This window comes from Salminus brasiliensis, chromosome 15 (assembly GCF_030463535.1).
Source record: "Salminus brasiliensis chromosome 15, fSalBra1.hap2, whole genome shotgun sequence".
NCBI lineage: Eukaryota > Metazoa > Chordata > Actinopteri > Characiformes > Bryconidae > Salminus > Salminus brasiliensis.
Window position 1 is genome coordinate 23,893,876 of NC_132892.1, and position 16,922 is coordinate 23,910,797.

General features: G+C 41.5%; 1 protein-coding gene across 11 annotated transcripts in view; it reads right to left on the reverse strand.

Annotated features, from left to right (window-relative positions):
- The window catches only part of mcf2la (mcf.2 cell line derived transforming sequence-like a), a 101,535-nt gene that overhangs the window by 64,529 nt on the left and 20,084 nt on the right, over positions 1 to 16,922 (reverse strand). Inside the window, exon 1 of one of the 11 annotated variants that reach the window (XM_072657434.1) lies at positions 1,917 to 2,313. The exons of the other annotated variants lie outside the window; for them this stretch is intronic. Within the exon in view, the coding sequence (XP_072513535.1) occupies positions 1,917 to 1,989 (73 nt within the window). The 5' untranslated portion in view covers positions 1,990 to 2,313. Of the gene's footprint in view, positions 1 to 1,916; positions 2,314 to 16,922 lie in introns of those variants that run through there. 11 annotated transcript variants of the gene reach the window in all.

The window sequence follows — 16,922 nt, forward strand, 5'->3', positions numbered from 1 at the left end:
AATATATCACAACATTTATAGGCAGTTTCACGATCCACAATATTTATGGCAATATTCTGACATGCAGACAATATGAATCAGTAGCAACAGATTCAAATACTCTCCTATATGAAGTACAGTGATTTATATCATATTTAGTGAATTTACAACAGTATGAAAGAGGTGAGGACTAATCTGAAGGTAACAACACAAGACCTGCAGAAGACTCTACAAACTGCAAAAACCTTTTTTCATGTGTCCTCACATGGTGTTCATTGAAGGACACCATGAAGGAAGCCTCTGATGTGCATAAAACATTGTGATCATCTAGGTTGCCCACGACAACCTAGATGTTCTACAGTGCTTCTAGGAAAGTCCTCTATGGCCAAACGAGACAAAAAAAGAATTTCTTAGCACAAAGGCACATCACCATGTCTGAAGGAAAAAAACAACACTGCACACCAAAACCTCGTCACAACTGTGAAACGTGGTGGAGGGAGCGTCATGGTTTTGGGCTGCTTTGCTGCTTCAGGGTCTGGATGCCTTGTGATCATTTAAGGAACAGTGATCAGTTCAAAGGCGTTTCAAAACATTGCATAGGAGATTATGAGGGCTGCAGTCCAGGACCTCAAGATAAAGAGACAATGGGTAATGCAACAAGACAATAACCCAAAGCACACAAATTCAATTAACTAAAGAATGGTTGAAAAAGACAAGTCTGACGGGTCCTGCCCTTAACCTTATGGAGGTGATGTGGCATGATCTGAAGAAGGCTGTGGTGCAAGGCATCCCAGAAATACTGATGAACTAAAAAACATCTGCAGAGGGAATCCAGAATTCTCCTCAACGCTGTGTATTTGCAGCTTCACATGACTGCTGCTAATCCATAGCATTAAATTCATGGCATCTTTACTTTTCTTTACTTACTTTTTCTAGCCTGCACTTTGGATGAGAATGTGTTTGTCTCTAATTGTGACTTAGACAATGATCAGACCGCATTTTAATAGGAATTATACCACTTACTTTTTCTTGCAACTGTCTATACCTATAACCTCCTGTAATCTTTGTACGATAATCTGGCTACATTTACATTTTACAGTTTACCCCCCCCCCCTGTTAAATTCAACAAATGTACAGTAGCAGTACAGCAGAATATGCAGATGTTAGTTCACTGCAGAGCATTAGTTCATTTTTATGTAGAAAACCAACAATACAGGTCATTTGACTAGGAGGGCCCAAACATTTGCATATGACTGCATTCACATGCATTGTAAACATTTGATAAAGCAACACAAAAGTAATCATTCAGATGCCCTCAAATAAGGGCTGCGATATTCCAGATAAGTCAGAAACAACGTAGAGCTGTATAAGAACAGAAAACAACGCAGAGACAAAGATGATGATGATATCCACAGGTCCAAAGCACAAACACTTAACATTTAAAAGGGACACCACACCCTTCCACTCTGACCATAATTTGCCTGCGACTGACAGCCTTCAGCCCAACTTAAGCCAAAACAACCCGTCCAAACTAATCTATGATCTGAAGCACACTTTCTAGCAGTCGAGTGCTCATCTATCATCAACTCATAGTGCTACTGAAGTCTCTAATTATCTACTGGACACACACTTTTGCAGTTGTATGCTAAATTTAGACTGTATCTAACTGCTTTAGCCAGTATGTTGCAACTGGCCTGCAAAAAAAACCTTGTATCTCCAAAACAGCAACTTTACAGGAGAGGGAAAAAAACCTTCTCAGCTTTCAATGGAAGTCAATGGAAAAAGATCTTGTTCCAAGTCATTTTGGAGCTTTTCTGTTGGTCCGATCATCATGACGTTTTAACACCACGTAAAGAACAGCTGCCAAATTTAAATGCAGTTTCCCGTTGCTGCTGTAAACCTGCAGAACGGCCTTTGTTATTCATCAAGTCTCCTACCTGTCATCACTTTCAGCTGCAGCCACAGCCGGGTGATGTCCTGGCAGAGCAGGGACACTCTGTTTAGAGCCATCACTGCCCCGGGACGCTAACGCTGCTCCTCAGGTGCCCCTATCCGTGGAGCTCCAGTCGGCCCTCATAGGCAGGCAAACGCAGAGGAACACACACGGTCCGTCTGCGTGCTTCACACAAGCCCATGCCGTCTATCTCACACACACACACACACACACACACGGACGGGCCGACTCGGCCGGCTTCAGGTTACACCCCCCACTGCTCACAGACACACACATACACGTACAGGTATGCCTGCCTGGAGGCAGCCGTAAAAGCAGCCACATGCAGTAGCGTGGGTGCGTGTGTGTGTGTGTGTGGATGTAAGTGGTTAAGTTCTTAATGTGCAAATGCTCTTAACTCTCTCTCACACACCAAAAAAAAAAAAAAAAAAAAAAAAAAAAAAAAAAAGCACAAGTTGCACACAGTAATCGTACTGCTGGAAGAGAGACGGGGGAGAGAGAGACAGAGAGAGAGGGGTGGGGGTGGGGCACAAGGCCAAAGCCGTCTGCACGTCACTCCCCCCCTTCAAACTGGATTAATAATAAGCAGCCAATCATGGCCGAGGCCAGGTCCTGAAGGGGGCGGAGCAAAGACGCCACCTACAGCACAGAGGCAATACTAACACCCAGTAACGCAGACAGATGGACGAGCAGACAGGATGCAAAAAGTGCAGCACTTAGAGTACAAATGAGGAGTGATCCTCAATAATCCAACATGAGGAAGTCTGACTTCCAGTACTGTTTGAGTAACCCTTAGAAGTCACCAATTATTAGAATTCACACTTTCTATTAATTTATTTTAAGAACATCAGAATATTGTCGTCGTTCCCCCGGTATCAATGGGCCATTCTGGCACCACTGTTCTGTCACTGGGAGGCACTCAGTTTGCGAGACGTCCATTCTTGGTACACCTTTACTAAGAAGTTGCTACCAGCCTTCATCAACTGTCACAGTCATATCAAAATATTGAGACCACCCCTGGTTTGGAATGAACTCTGCCAGGGATGTGTCAGATGCCCTGTGGCAGGGTTTGCTGCAGAGTGGAAGCATCTCGGAAACCGCTAACTACGTGGGATGTTCTAGAGCAACCATAGTGCAGGTATACAGAGAATGGGCATCTTGCCCATTGAGCGCTTCCCAACGATATACCAATGGTGCCCCAATGGACAATGATGCCAGAGGGGAACGACAACTCCAGCGAGTGGTACAGAGCACAAAGCAACAGACTGTGCTACTGTGGACAAGTTAACCTCTATAATGAACACCTTTCGCCACCTAATACAGCCCATGACACAATGTCTCGCTAGTAGGTGATCATAATATTCTGATGTACTGAAGTTAATTGTAAGTGTAAGTAAATCTAAGTTTATTTAAAGACCATTAGTTTCATTCTATTATAAAAGAAGATAAAGAAAGTAGTTCCAGGTCTGATGTATACCTATTAAAAAAGCTACATGATAGAAATACCAAAAAAAATAAGCTCCATACCAGATATGCATGCTTGGTCCTGTGTTTTATTAACATGGTAAACCAGGGGATCTAGTGGCATTCAGGAGGTAAATGCACACAGGACAGCATGCATCAGGATTGGAACATCGTGCTTGTTAACCACAGGACGTGACAGCAGCTGTTTTATAAAGATTTCATCAATTTCTGAATAAAATTTATCCAGAATTCAGCGTAAGGGCATGGCTTACGGCTCCAGACGTTTACTGAAGTAATATTTGTTTAATTAAGTAATATTTGAATCTTTGAAGGTTCTGTTGCTTGGCAACCATGACCTCCTGTTAAAGTACACTGCTTGGTGAAAACTGACCTAGTCATGCCCTACAAAAACACATTATTTTGTTGTGGGGCTGAAAAAGCTACAGAAAACCAGTAAAAGTCCAGTAAAATAAAACACCCCGTTCCTTTCATTTACGACCTTTTACTAATCTAGTCTTTAGATGCATCAGTCTGAGAACAACATTGGTGCATCACAGCGAGTATAACCACAGATATCCTAGTTTAGGAAATAGGAGAGGAGAGGAGGGGAGGGATGTGGGCACACAGAGAGCTGCGGGGGGCCATTCACAGACCCCCAGCACACACAGAAAGAAGCTTCTAGAACAGAGGCGTCCTTATAGTGTCAGGGAGATCCCCAAGAATTCCACTATGAATGGCCCTACAACCCTGTATTCATAAAGCCTGGGAAAAAGACACACACACACACACACACACACACACACACACACACCACACACACACCATACACCACACACACCACACACACACACACACACACACACACACACACACACACACACACACACACACACAAGTGAGCACACATGTGTAAGCACGCACACACACTATATCAGTTTATCAATTATTTTGGCTGAATAATGCTACATTGACCCACATTTAAACCCTACTAACCCTAAATCTAACTCTAATCCCAAACTAAATTTAATCCTAACCTAAATGGTACTAACTCAAATCTTAACCCTAAACTAAACCTAACCCTAATTTTAATCCCAACCAAAATCATACTAACCCTAACCATAGCATACGTTCTACTAGAATCTTTATCCTTAATTAAATCCAACCCCAATTTTAACTCCAAACTAAATACAACTTTAATCTTAACCCTAATCTTAACCTTAATCTTAACCCTAACCTAATTCTTTACACTAGACGTAACCTCAACAATGTACATTTAGGTGTATGTGATGGAAATAGGCTGTTTAGAAGTGAAGACCATAATGTGTTTATATAGATAGTATTACAAGCACGCAGACACACACTCAAGACCACCTGTTTGCTGGAGGCAGATTGGTAAAAGCTGCAGTGAATTAAAAGCTTTATAGTTCTGTGCAAAGCCCTTCATAGCGAGAGAGAGAGAGAGGTAGAGAGAGAGAGAAAGAGAGAGAGGTAGAGAGAGAGAGAGAGAGGCACTTCAGATGGAGACACTTTCTCTTTTCTTGGCTCAACATTGCAGTAAGATTAATATCCTAGACTAATCCACTGCTATAAATACTCAGGATCATCATCTTGCAGTGACAGCTCTTACACATCTATTCTTAGTCAATCCTTTCATTTAAAACACACACACACAAACACACACACACTATTATTATTATCACACGCAGGACATTACACTGTCCTATAAAATTACGAGTGGAATAAATAGTCCTACTCTTTTTTGTGATGTTTACAGCGTGTTATGTTCCCACCTCCCTACCAAGTTAGTTACATGCTATGGACAAAAGTTTTGGGACACATCTCTTCAGGTCTTTCATTCAACTCCTTTTTCAAAGATCTGCCTTTACGCACATAAAAGTAAAAGAATGGGTGGTTATAAAGAGCTCGGAGCATGGAGAGCATGGTTCTGTAAAAGAACGCCATTATTGGAACAAGTCAGTTGGTGAAATTTCTTCCCTCCTAGATATTCCACCATCAACTGTGAGTGGTGTGCGTCTCCAATGCTCTGCTGACTTCATAGTTCCAAACCTGCTGTTAGAGTTGCAATGGGGAACCAACTACAAATTAATGCTTATGGATTTAGAATGGGATGTCATAAAAGCTGCTGTAGGTGTAGCGTGTAGGTGTCCCAATACTTTTGTCCATAAAGTGTCAACACTTTTTAGCTGCATTTCCAAATAACCACAAACAACCTGTGCGGCACATAATCAGAGCTCTCTACAAGTCTTCTGTGACGCCACTTCAGTGAAGGCCCCTGTCTTGAGACGACACCTGCTTGACCGCTGTCGTCTGGCAGGGTGTGAATTCATCGTGCTACACTCTGAGTGAGTCAGAGCCACTGACAGAGAGCGGGAGAGAGCGAGAGCGACTCACTCATCTCAACATCTCAACACTCTCGTGCCTGAGGTGAAAGGGCATTGACTGCAGGGTCAGTAAAACACACTGAGAGTCTAGTCACAATCCACTCACTCGCTCTCTCACTTACACACACACTTAAAGGAAATCCCCTGCCTCTCTTGGATCTCACGCTCTATTCTTACACCCCACCCAAAGACTCAGTACCACTACAGACACCCCCAAAGGTGATTTAAGAGATGATGGGGTCAGTTAAATAAAGACACAATAGCCCTTCCTCTCCCATATCAATAACCAGCTGCTGGTGTCAGCTCCTCCCGCAGGCCTGAGGGCACTGGGTAGATTACATCTGAGCTGTGTGGCATCGCTGGGAACCGGATTCATAAGGAAACCAGAGAGAGGTGAGAGATTTCAAGGGAAAGTCCACTAACGCTTGGCAATATCTACTCACGTAGCTATTCAACAATAACAGAAACTGTGACCTGGGGTGCTCAAACTTTTGCATGCCACTGTAGATCCACGGCTTTGTTCAGAAAGGTGGAGCTGAGAAATAGCTGTCATATAACTCACAGATGGGAGTTCCGATACCGATCCCGATATATAAACTTTGTATATCGGTCGATACCCCATACCAGTCCGATACCATTGCTGAATTAATAAAGTGTATACCTCACTATGTAGGAGACAATTAAGGCATCAGGATTGACTTAAACATTACTTTATATAATAGAACAAATGAACATAGATCTAAAAATGGACTAAACTGCCATTTGTCATTTATGTATTTGCACATGTAGCGCAGTCTCACACCACCAAATTAAAGTGAAAAGGATTGGTTCCCTGGATCAACCTAATTATCCAACACTAAATCCAGCTAATTATGGTTAATATTGGGACCGATATCCGATTCTAATATTGGATCGGTGCATCCCTAATAACTACGGCGTGATGTCAGAAAGCCATCCTTTTCTTTATGTGGCTATGTTTAATCCTGTTACACATTAATTCTAGTAAATCACCTGTTCATACTGAGGATTTAAGAGGCTGACCTTTTGACCTCTTACAGTCTAAGACAAGTGTGAAGATATTGTAAGCTTAAGACAATATTTAAGAACACCTTGTTCAATCAATTATTGTTAAAATTTGTCCTCAGAGAAAAAAAGACTTAGAAAGATTTAATCGTGACTTGTTTTCTTTCGCATGGCGCTAAAGAACATTGTTCTTAGAGCCCCTGTGAACCTGGGCCCTGTGAACCTGGGCCCTGTGAACCTGGGCCCTGTGAACCTGGGCCCTGTTTTAACAGTCGCTGTCTGTTCACTGTGGTTTCTCATGATGACACACTGTCTGCTGCTCTGAGCATTAGAATTCAGCTTCTCACCTGCTTTACATCCCACAAAGAAACACACAGAGACAAACAGATCTTACATTCACCCCAGGTACCAAACAATGCTCCTTCACAAACTAAAAGCAGCCACACAGCTTCCTCAACCACACACAGCACACTAGTTAATCATGTATGGAGCTTGCAATAATCAGAAACCTTACAAAACACCATTTAACCCCCACGAGACCACTCAAAATGAAATTCCACCCTTGTTGTGTTTGATTTGAGTTTCAGAGCTGAGAGCAAAGTCATGCAGAGTGCTGCACTGTAGACAACTACACTCCGATTTCTTCACAGTGGTGGTGATAGGAACCCAGGCTTGCCATCTTTACACCAACCACCAGTAACCATTTTCTGCTAATTAACTTTTGACTTCATCACCGTCAGAACAAAACAGCAACTTTACAGGAGAGAGAACTATCATAACTTTCAATGGAACATTGAAAACAGCATTTCTATTGGGCCGTTCATCATGAAATAAAAAAAAAAAAACAGCATTACAATTGGTCCATTCATTATGGCATTTTTGTAAAGAACATTCTATTGGTCTGTTTATCATGGTATTGTTGTGAAGAGCATTTCAATTGGTCCATTCACCATGATTTTTTTAAAAGAGCATTTCTAATAGTAAATGTATAATGAAATATTGTAAGGAGCATTTCTATTGGTCCATTCATCTTGAGAGTTTAAAAGAGCATTACTATTGGTCCATTTATCATGGAATTTTAAAAAACAGAATTACTATTGGTCCATTCATCATGGAAAAAGAGCATTTCTTTTGGTTCCTTAATCATGACAGTTTATAAAGAACAACTGCCAGAGGAAATCTTAACCTTATGACCTTTTCTCCCTCACAAATTACACCTGAGCATAATTATAATCAACCCATGTTTTGAATAAGTACCTGAGAAGCAAGCAACAACAACAGCCTCATCACCACAGTCCCGTCAGTCATCGCAGTCTCTCCTGAGTATAATCACCATCCCTGTTTTTACAGCAGCTAATTGCAGTGCCTGGTTACAGTATCCGTCCGCTTCAGCTACTTTCAGGCTTCAGTACACACGGGCAAGGATGCCAGCTTACACTGTTTTAGGACCAGTTTCACCTGCCTAAACCCCAATGCCCTACAGACCTTTTCAAGCTAAAATTGTCCATTTCTAAGCATTTTATGTCTTGCTGTCAAAACTGTAGGAGCACCTAAATAGAGCATAGAGCAGTGATTTCACCATGGTTAAAGCTAAGCGTTATGATTTTTAAGCCTGGTTTTATTCCTAATTTGCCCTCATCAGGCAAATCCTACAGGTGATCAGGTATTTTTTTATAATCAGTAGCAAATTTCCAGGTCAGATTGGGGCTGGGCGATGGTAAAGAAACTGTAGCTGTAGCTCAACTGATGCCACAGATGAACTAGCATCAGAATTCCCATATTGGTGCATCTGTACCAGTTCAATCCAGTTTTAGTTTTGTTTGCATCACATGATAACAGGGGTTTAGAGCTTCCGGTGTACATTTATAGCCAAAACTAATCATATGTACTTTAATGCACATGTACATCAAAGCTTGAGGGGTCAAACCCAGATCCTTTTAAAGTGAAGGGTACTGAAGTTGTGCTTTTAAGGGTACCAACCAAATAATGTTGGTACTGCCGAGTACTGATTCCAATCAAGAGAGAGTCCAATCAATCGGTGCCAATTTTTGGTTCCGGCGTAAAACACAGTCAGGGCAATGGTGAGCCGAAAGAGGTCTCAAAAACAAAACATGCAGACAACAGCATTCTCTGCAATATTTGTAACCTGAAATGCAAAGCTGGACATGGCAACATGTCTAACCTGAGCAAACACCTGGTCAAACACAAGATACTAAAAGCTGAAAGCTGAAAACAGCCTAAAGTCCCCCGCCACAGCTGGTGCTAAAGTCAGCAGCATGCCTGCAGCCAATGCTGAAGATGGCAATGTGTTACTTACATTCTGTAATATTGTTATGCAATAGTGCAAAGAGAAATTTAGCGTGAAAGTTGGCATAATTTAGTCGCATCAAAACCAGCACAAGTACTTAGCACAGTGTTGCTGGTGACAGCACACTAAACTAGCACACAAATGCTCCCTACGGATCCACAGCAGTTTTGGCTTCTGCTCGTTTTAAAGAAAAAAACCCGATCGCCTCTGCTGGCTAGAGGAGAATCATTTTTTGAAATGACATTTTTGTTAGTGAAGTACCCAAAAACAGTACTGTATTCCAGGTTTTGGTTCAAACGTGAACGATACCCAACCCTAAATAGCACTGCAAGCTAAGTCATATGTTTTTAGCATTATCACAATATGAGCTTTAGCAATGAACACCTTTATAGGCTGTAATGAAAGTTGCAAGTCCAATGCAAGTAGACTGGCTGGAATGTGGGATCCGAAGTACTTTCCAGCATCATGCTTAAACAACCATTTACACAACCCATAGGAGCATGCCTCAAAAACACTCTACCCCCAACAACTAGCCTATAAAATAATCACAGGGGTCTGAGATTTGCCACGCTCTCTGTGTGTAAAATCCATCAAGCAGCAATAGCTCTGAATCCATACACTGTGATTTGAGATTAGCATGTGACAAAGTGTGATGACATCAAACACTGTATTGTCTGTCATGATATTTACTGGAAATGGTAAAAAAAAAAAAAAAAAAAAAAAACACTGTTAGAGTGAAGAAATAATCTGACAACACCTTACAGCGTATGACATGTCAGGACTAATAGTGGCCAGTCTGCCTTGCTGGAAAGTGTGATTATGTTAACTGTTTATCAGGGCCACATTAGCCTTTTTTTTGGCTGACATAATTCAAAACAGGAAAATAAAGGGGATTTTCTGCTTCCTCAGAACGACCTTTTTGGGACCTTTTTGTCTTCCAAAGCTGAACAGACTGAAACGAAAGAGGATTTACAAGAAATGCACTGGGCAGTTACAGAAACGTACGATACCAAAGGGATAAATTGCAGAACTGCCTGTGTGAAAATGCTTGCATATACATTTGCACATTTAAAAAAAAGTGTACAAACCAATTAGTATGAAATCATGTTGCTTTCTCTGCTTCTACTGATTAATATATTTAACTTTAATAATCTACAGAACAAAACCATATAAAACCATTCCCCTCCCTTCTTGTTCTTGTGACGAAAACTTGCACCCCACCACCGCCCCTGCTCCTCCTGATCATCCATTCATACTCAACCTCTACCTGGCAAGGGGGGGTCTGGCTTTGGGTCCCATCAGCTCGAAGCCCCCCAGAACTCCAGCCCAAATTTCTTGAGTTCTCCTCCTTGCCTCAGCTAGCATGGTCTGCATTCGCACATAATAATAATCCAAAAAAAGGACACAGTATCATCTGTGTGAACCTCCTGCACAATTTCATCCAATTTTCAGCCCATCAGGCCCTAGTACTGAGACCTACAGGAGATGAAGAAGATACAGTAGACACTGTTTGTTCAATCACAGCTTTAAATGGTTCAACTGAACTTGAAAAGGTTCTATATTTGGGACGATAAAGAAGCCCGTAGAATCTGTAATGCCTATTTGTGGAATCAGATGGTCTAAATCCAGACCCTCTATTTATACCAACAGTTAAAACTCAACAAAAGTGTCCACACTAAAATAACAACCATAGAGTAATGGTTTTACCTCATAGTCATGCAGTGAATCTTTGTCAGTTCTTTCATTTTGGTTTCTGCTGTTACAATAAATTTCACTTCAGATATGGTTAAGATTGATGTGATTCTCGCTTTATTGGTCAAACCGAAAGAGTTTATTGTTCACTTACTATAATCTCTATAACCATACCTGTACTAGTTCATACTTCCTTTGTATGTAAATGATACTTATTTTACGTAAAACTATTTATTTGGCCAGTTTGTTGCACAAATTGATGACATGGCCTACGTCCTGGTGAAATTCAGGAGACATTGAGAGGCATTAGGGTTTGGATTTGAGAGTTCTTAAAGGCATCCACTGCATGTGAAAACAATTTCTACCCCCAGTCCCTTTGCTAGTGTCTCGTGTGTGGCTGCCTCCAATGCAGGATACCAGTGAATCAGTTCATCATGAAATCACAGATTTCCAAAAAAGATTCTAATTTAAGAACTGATGTAATCTATTTACCAATGGCATGACGCACGTCCCCACCAAAATAAGCTATATTAAAACTGCAAAGATCCAACTGTACTCACCCATAAATTTAGAGATTTTATTTAAATGGAGCAGAAGCTGTTTTTTTTCCCTCAATGTGTGAAATTAGCCACTTTGTATTACGTCTTCCTGCAGTACTGGGCAACTTTAACCACTGCTGCCCAACAGCTGCGTTTCAGCCTTGCTTTGGTTTGTGTGAGAAGTTTTCTTAAACTGGCAGTACATGACTTTTTTTCCTTGGTACTTCTGTTAACATGCACTGGGCACAGGCCTAGTTGCTTGATATACACTATATGGACAAAAGTATTGGGACATGCCTCTTAATCACTGAATTCAGATGTTTCACTCAGGCCCATTGCCACAGGTACATGCAGCCTGCCTTTACACTAAAGAGCTAACTAAATGGATGATAACATCAGTTTGTGAAATTTCTTTCCTCCTAGACAGACACCATCAACTGTGTGAGTGGTGAAAAGTGGAAGCGTTGAGGAACCACAGCAGCTCAGTCACAAATTGCTGAGGAGCATAGGTGCATAACCTGTAAGCCTGTGCATAGTTGCAAACCTGCTGTTAGAGCTCCAAAAGAGGGGACCAACTGCATATGGATTTAGAATAGGAAGTCATAAAATGTGTAGGTGTCCCATTACTGTTCTCCGTACAGTGTATACTGATAATGGACAAGATGGCTTTCTAAAAAAGCTGTGGTAAACATACCTTGCCCTTACAGCATAATCATATTTTTTTACATGCTGCATCTCGCAGATGTTCTACCTCAACAAATACTGCAGTTAACCCAGCCACCTTTCATCAAACAAGCCTAACATAGGAAGTGGAAGCTATGAGGTGGAGATGAGAGAGCAGTGTGACCCTTCCTCTAGTTTTTACAGGGAAATTATTGAATATAGTAAAGTTCAACACTCTAAAAAATGAACTTTTGGATTGATTAAACATCCTAAATCTCACTGATTTAGCAGCCATTTTAAAACATTTCCCAAACTGTTGCCTCATGTGTCATGTGAAGAGAAGACAAATTTCCTCTCATGCTGTGAGGTCGGGCGCGTGACAGCCTGCAAAAGAGGAAATGGTCATTCATAATGGCCTGTTTCCTGCTGGGGCTGAAATACCCTGCTGCAGATCAGCCCCTCATGATGATCTACAAGCAGTTTCTCAACTAAAGTCTGCACCATTTCCCTAGAAGCGGGGAGACTTCAAAACTGGTCTGAGATCAGGATGTACGGCCCTGCTTATCTCAAACAGATGAGTTCCTCTGGTGCTGCAGGATCATGTACATCAGGACGAAATTTGCTTGAAAAGAAACTTCAGCATTTCTGGGAAATATAAAAGCACAGTGTTGTGACAATGGAGCATATGACTAAAACTGGGTGCTGATGGAACAATGCTGAGAATCAAGCATGGTTGAGACTGGCTGGGGTATTTTCTAAACCAGTGCGGTTGGCATGTCCTCTCCACCCCACGTAATGTGTCTATCCAAATGGCCTGGGCGGATGGCATCATGCTCATAAACGCACGCATGCGTTAGATCTAGTGCTTTCCTTTCACACATACATATATACACGCACCAAATGCGATGACCAGACGTAAACACTCACAGGATGTTATCTACCTAAGATTCCAACTGAGATAATGCAGCATTATCCAGTTTCACTTCAGTAGCAGAAGCAAAGATGCCATATTTATATCTTAGTGAAACGAAAATGCTATGTTTAAAAGGGAAGCACAAGCTAGCATTTATAAAAAAAACAACAACAAATGAATAAATAAAGCAATAAATAAATACAACAATACTTAAGTACTGTCCAGTTAATGTCTCGCTACATGTGTGGGAAATGGGTCACAAAGCAGATGTTAATGGTTATTGGCAGAAAGGAGCGATTACATTTGGGCCAAAGGACACAGTGTAAAGGAAGTAGCTGAATTTGCAGGTGTACGTAAGCGTACGGTCACACAGATCTACTAACGGTGGCAAAAAAATCCAGTCTACAGGACATTGTCGCCAGAAATGTGAGAGACAAAACCGGTGTGTTTCACAGCTTGTCAATGAAAATTGCTTCGGTTTCTGACAAGAACTGCTTCTAGAAGTCAGTGGAGGTCCTTTAAGACCAATTCCTGAAAGAACACTCCACAGGGAACATCTGCTTAAGAATGAGGAAAATGTCCTGTAGCCTGGGATTTTTGCCACTGCTGGTAGACCCGTATGACCGTACACTTCCATACTCCTGCAGATTCAGCTACTTCCTTCATACTAAGGCCTTTGGCACACCCAAATGTAGTCACTTCTTTTTGCCATTCACCAACATCTGCTTTGCGTCCCATTTCCCACACATCCAATGAGACAAAAAGATCCCTTAACAATTTGAAATCAGCCGTTCCACTGTCTGCAAAGTAATTTACAAGTGGAGAACAACTGCCAGCATGGCCAGGTCACGCTGTCCTAGAAAGTTCAGCCCAAAAGCAGATCTCAAGAAGCATAAAGAAGCCTTCAACAATCCTAAACTGTCATCATGGGACCTACAGGTAGTTTAAAGTAAAGCATTCTCAGCATCTACCATCAGAAAGAGACCCAGACAAAAAGACTCAAGATTCATCTGTCCAAAGAACATCGTTCCAGAAGTCCTGGTCTTTGTCCAGATGCTCTCTGGCAAAATTCAGTCTTGCCATGATCTTGCAAACACTGAGCTCAATAATGTCTGAAGGCTTAGGTCACTTGTCATGAAAATATATGCAGGTGCCCTTTAGCCTTACTAAGTCTTATGGGAAACACATCTAGTTGTAGCAGAATTCTGTTAAAAATTCTGTTAAAAAGCTGTTTCGGAAAAGGAGGAACAAGTCTGACGACACACACACACACACACACACACACACACACACACACACACACACACGTGCAAGCCCTGTTTACTTGCCTTTTGTTTTGCTAGTCAGATCCACAAAATAAACAGGAAAAGGGGTCTCTCTTGAGCCTGGGAGAAAGGATGCTTAAGACACCTGTGTGACAATAACCTCAGTGGACCCTCAGTTTAGCCACGGGAAAACCAGGAGACATACCACAGCAGGACACTGTCTACCGCAGCCATGACAACATGTCTGTATATAAATACAAAATTAAAAAAAAACACCCCCGGCCTGTTCATTACCAGGGAACGCTTCCTTTTTCATAATTAAAGCAAACAGCAGATTTTTAAAGATTTTCTAAAAACACTAATTCTGTACTTGAGGGTTTTCCAATGAAAGAAAACTGAACTAATAAGTTATCCTGCTTTACGAGCTCGGATATCTTCTTCGACCAACATTGCATGCCAACTTGTTTACTTAAGGGTGTGTCCTGCTGCAGTCCTTCTCCATCTCTCCCTCTCCACTTCCTTTCATCTTGCCATCTGTCTCTGTTTCTGTCTTCCACACAGACACACTTCTCGGCCGTTAGCAAAGCTCAGTCTCCATGTCCATTCAAGTAGGTCAGTTCACACCAGCGATGATTATCATTAGCAATTAGCCACGTGCCTGGGGTTCTAAAACTGCAGGAACATGACGCCCACTTTATCTTCTGAATCAGCCTGGCCTGGTGTCTCTGTCCACTATATAGGCCCCAGAGTAGGAGACACTGACCAGTACTGCAGATTGGGCAAGACTGCACTTCAATACAAACTTGACCACAAACTGGTTGGGTTAGCTGGGCTTGAACAAGAGATGGGTAATATGATGATATTGTATCGTATCGTGATACATTTTGTTATTGTGATGATAATATGCTTTTTTAAGCATATAAAGTTATAGAATTAGATGAAGTGAAGCAGATGTTGAATAGAAATCACTGTATTCAGTACAAATTATTTGAAGTATTAAGTATTTGAATAGTAGTTTTTAATTATTTGTTGCTACTGATGTAATTAGTCTGTAATTTATCATGATAAATATTGTGTATCACAAAAACAAGTCTGAATATCATGATTTTGTATTTTCGGTTTCATATCGCCCAGCCCTAGCTCAAACCACATCAGCCTTGTGATTAGGATTTTTAGTAAAGCTACTACCCAAGATCAGAACTTCCCAGTTTACACGGACAGGTGGAAATACGGCAATGTACAGTGGAATTTATAAGTATGAGCAGCCCTGGTCAAAATTTCTGTTACTGTAAATAGGAGTGCAACAATTTAGTAACTCCGTCAACTAAAATCGAGCCTAGAAAGTTCTCAAACCATGTCCCAACAATCAGCAGACACAGGGTCATCTAAGCAGCTGCCTAGCACTCTTAATACTAAATGAATTGATGACCACAAAGCAGAAGATAATAGCAAAGCATTTCAGGAAGCCGTTTCATCGGTTTCCTCGCAATTTAATTAAGAAATGGCAGTTAGCAGATATAGTGCAGTTCAAACAGAGATCTAGCAGACCCAGACAACTTCCAGAGAGAATTGCCCATAGAACTGATAGAAAGACAAAGGCAAGTTTTGAAGGTAAAAACACCCCAGGAAGATTTAGCAGACTCTGGAGTGGTCGTGCACCGTTCTACTGTGCAGCTACACCTGACTAATATGACCTTCATGGAGGAGCCATCAGAAGAAAACCTTTTCTGTGTCCTCACCACAAACAAATTCAAAGGAAACAAGCCTGATGCATTCTGTAAAGACATCCTGCGTACTGATATGGTGAACATAGAGATTTTTGATGACGCTGAGCAAAAGGCAGGTGAGAAAAGAACACCTCAACAGCTGTTAAGCACAAGAGTGTAATCCACCAATAAAATTAATTAATTCAATGGTGGATTAATTCCCATGCTTCAGGCTTGTGTTGCCATACAAATTCAAGGAATTCTAAGCAGACCATCAAAAGTACACTCGGTAATGCGGTCAGCTATAATGTTGAGTTTACACAGCAAACAGCCTTTATTGTTAGTTGCACAGTATCAGGATGTTGGGCTAATTCACACAGACTGATCTACGACCTGCCTGCCTTTACAGACCATGTAATGCTGAGGGAGTATAAAACTGATGGCAGTTCTTTCACAACACACCCATGGCAAAGAGTCTACAGGCTTGGCTGGGAAAGTTACATGGGTAAACACTAGAGGTATGATAAGCAGGCTTTATTAGTAAGTCAGTAAAGGGATAAAGCTTGTTGAAGCGATTCTGAGGAAGATGTGGGATTATTTATGTCCTGTAATGTTAAAGTCTACTTCTCTATCTACTTCTCCAGACACCCTTGGTGACAATGGGCCATTTTTTGTGACTGTCCTCAATGTTTTTCTCATTGTCAATATTGCCGTGATAAAAAGTAAAAGGGTGCTGCATGTGTAAATACATATACAGGATACTACCTAATACAACTTTCAAAAGGTCCAGGGAATGCCTTCTATTAGATTTTGGAGCACTGCTTTGTATTGCTGCGAGGACCTGACTGAATTCAGTGACAAGAGTATAAGTGAGGTCTGAATGATGGATGATTACCACCCTAGCTCATCCCCAGCTCCCCAGCTCATACCAAAAGTATTGGATGGAGCACCAACCATCATTCCAGAGAACACAGTTCCACTGCTCCACAGCTCAATGCTGGAGGGCTTAATACT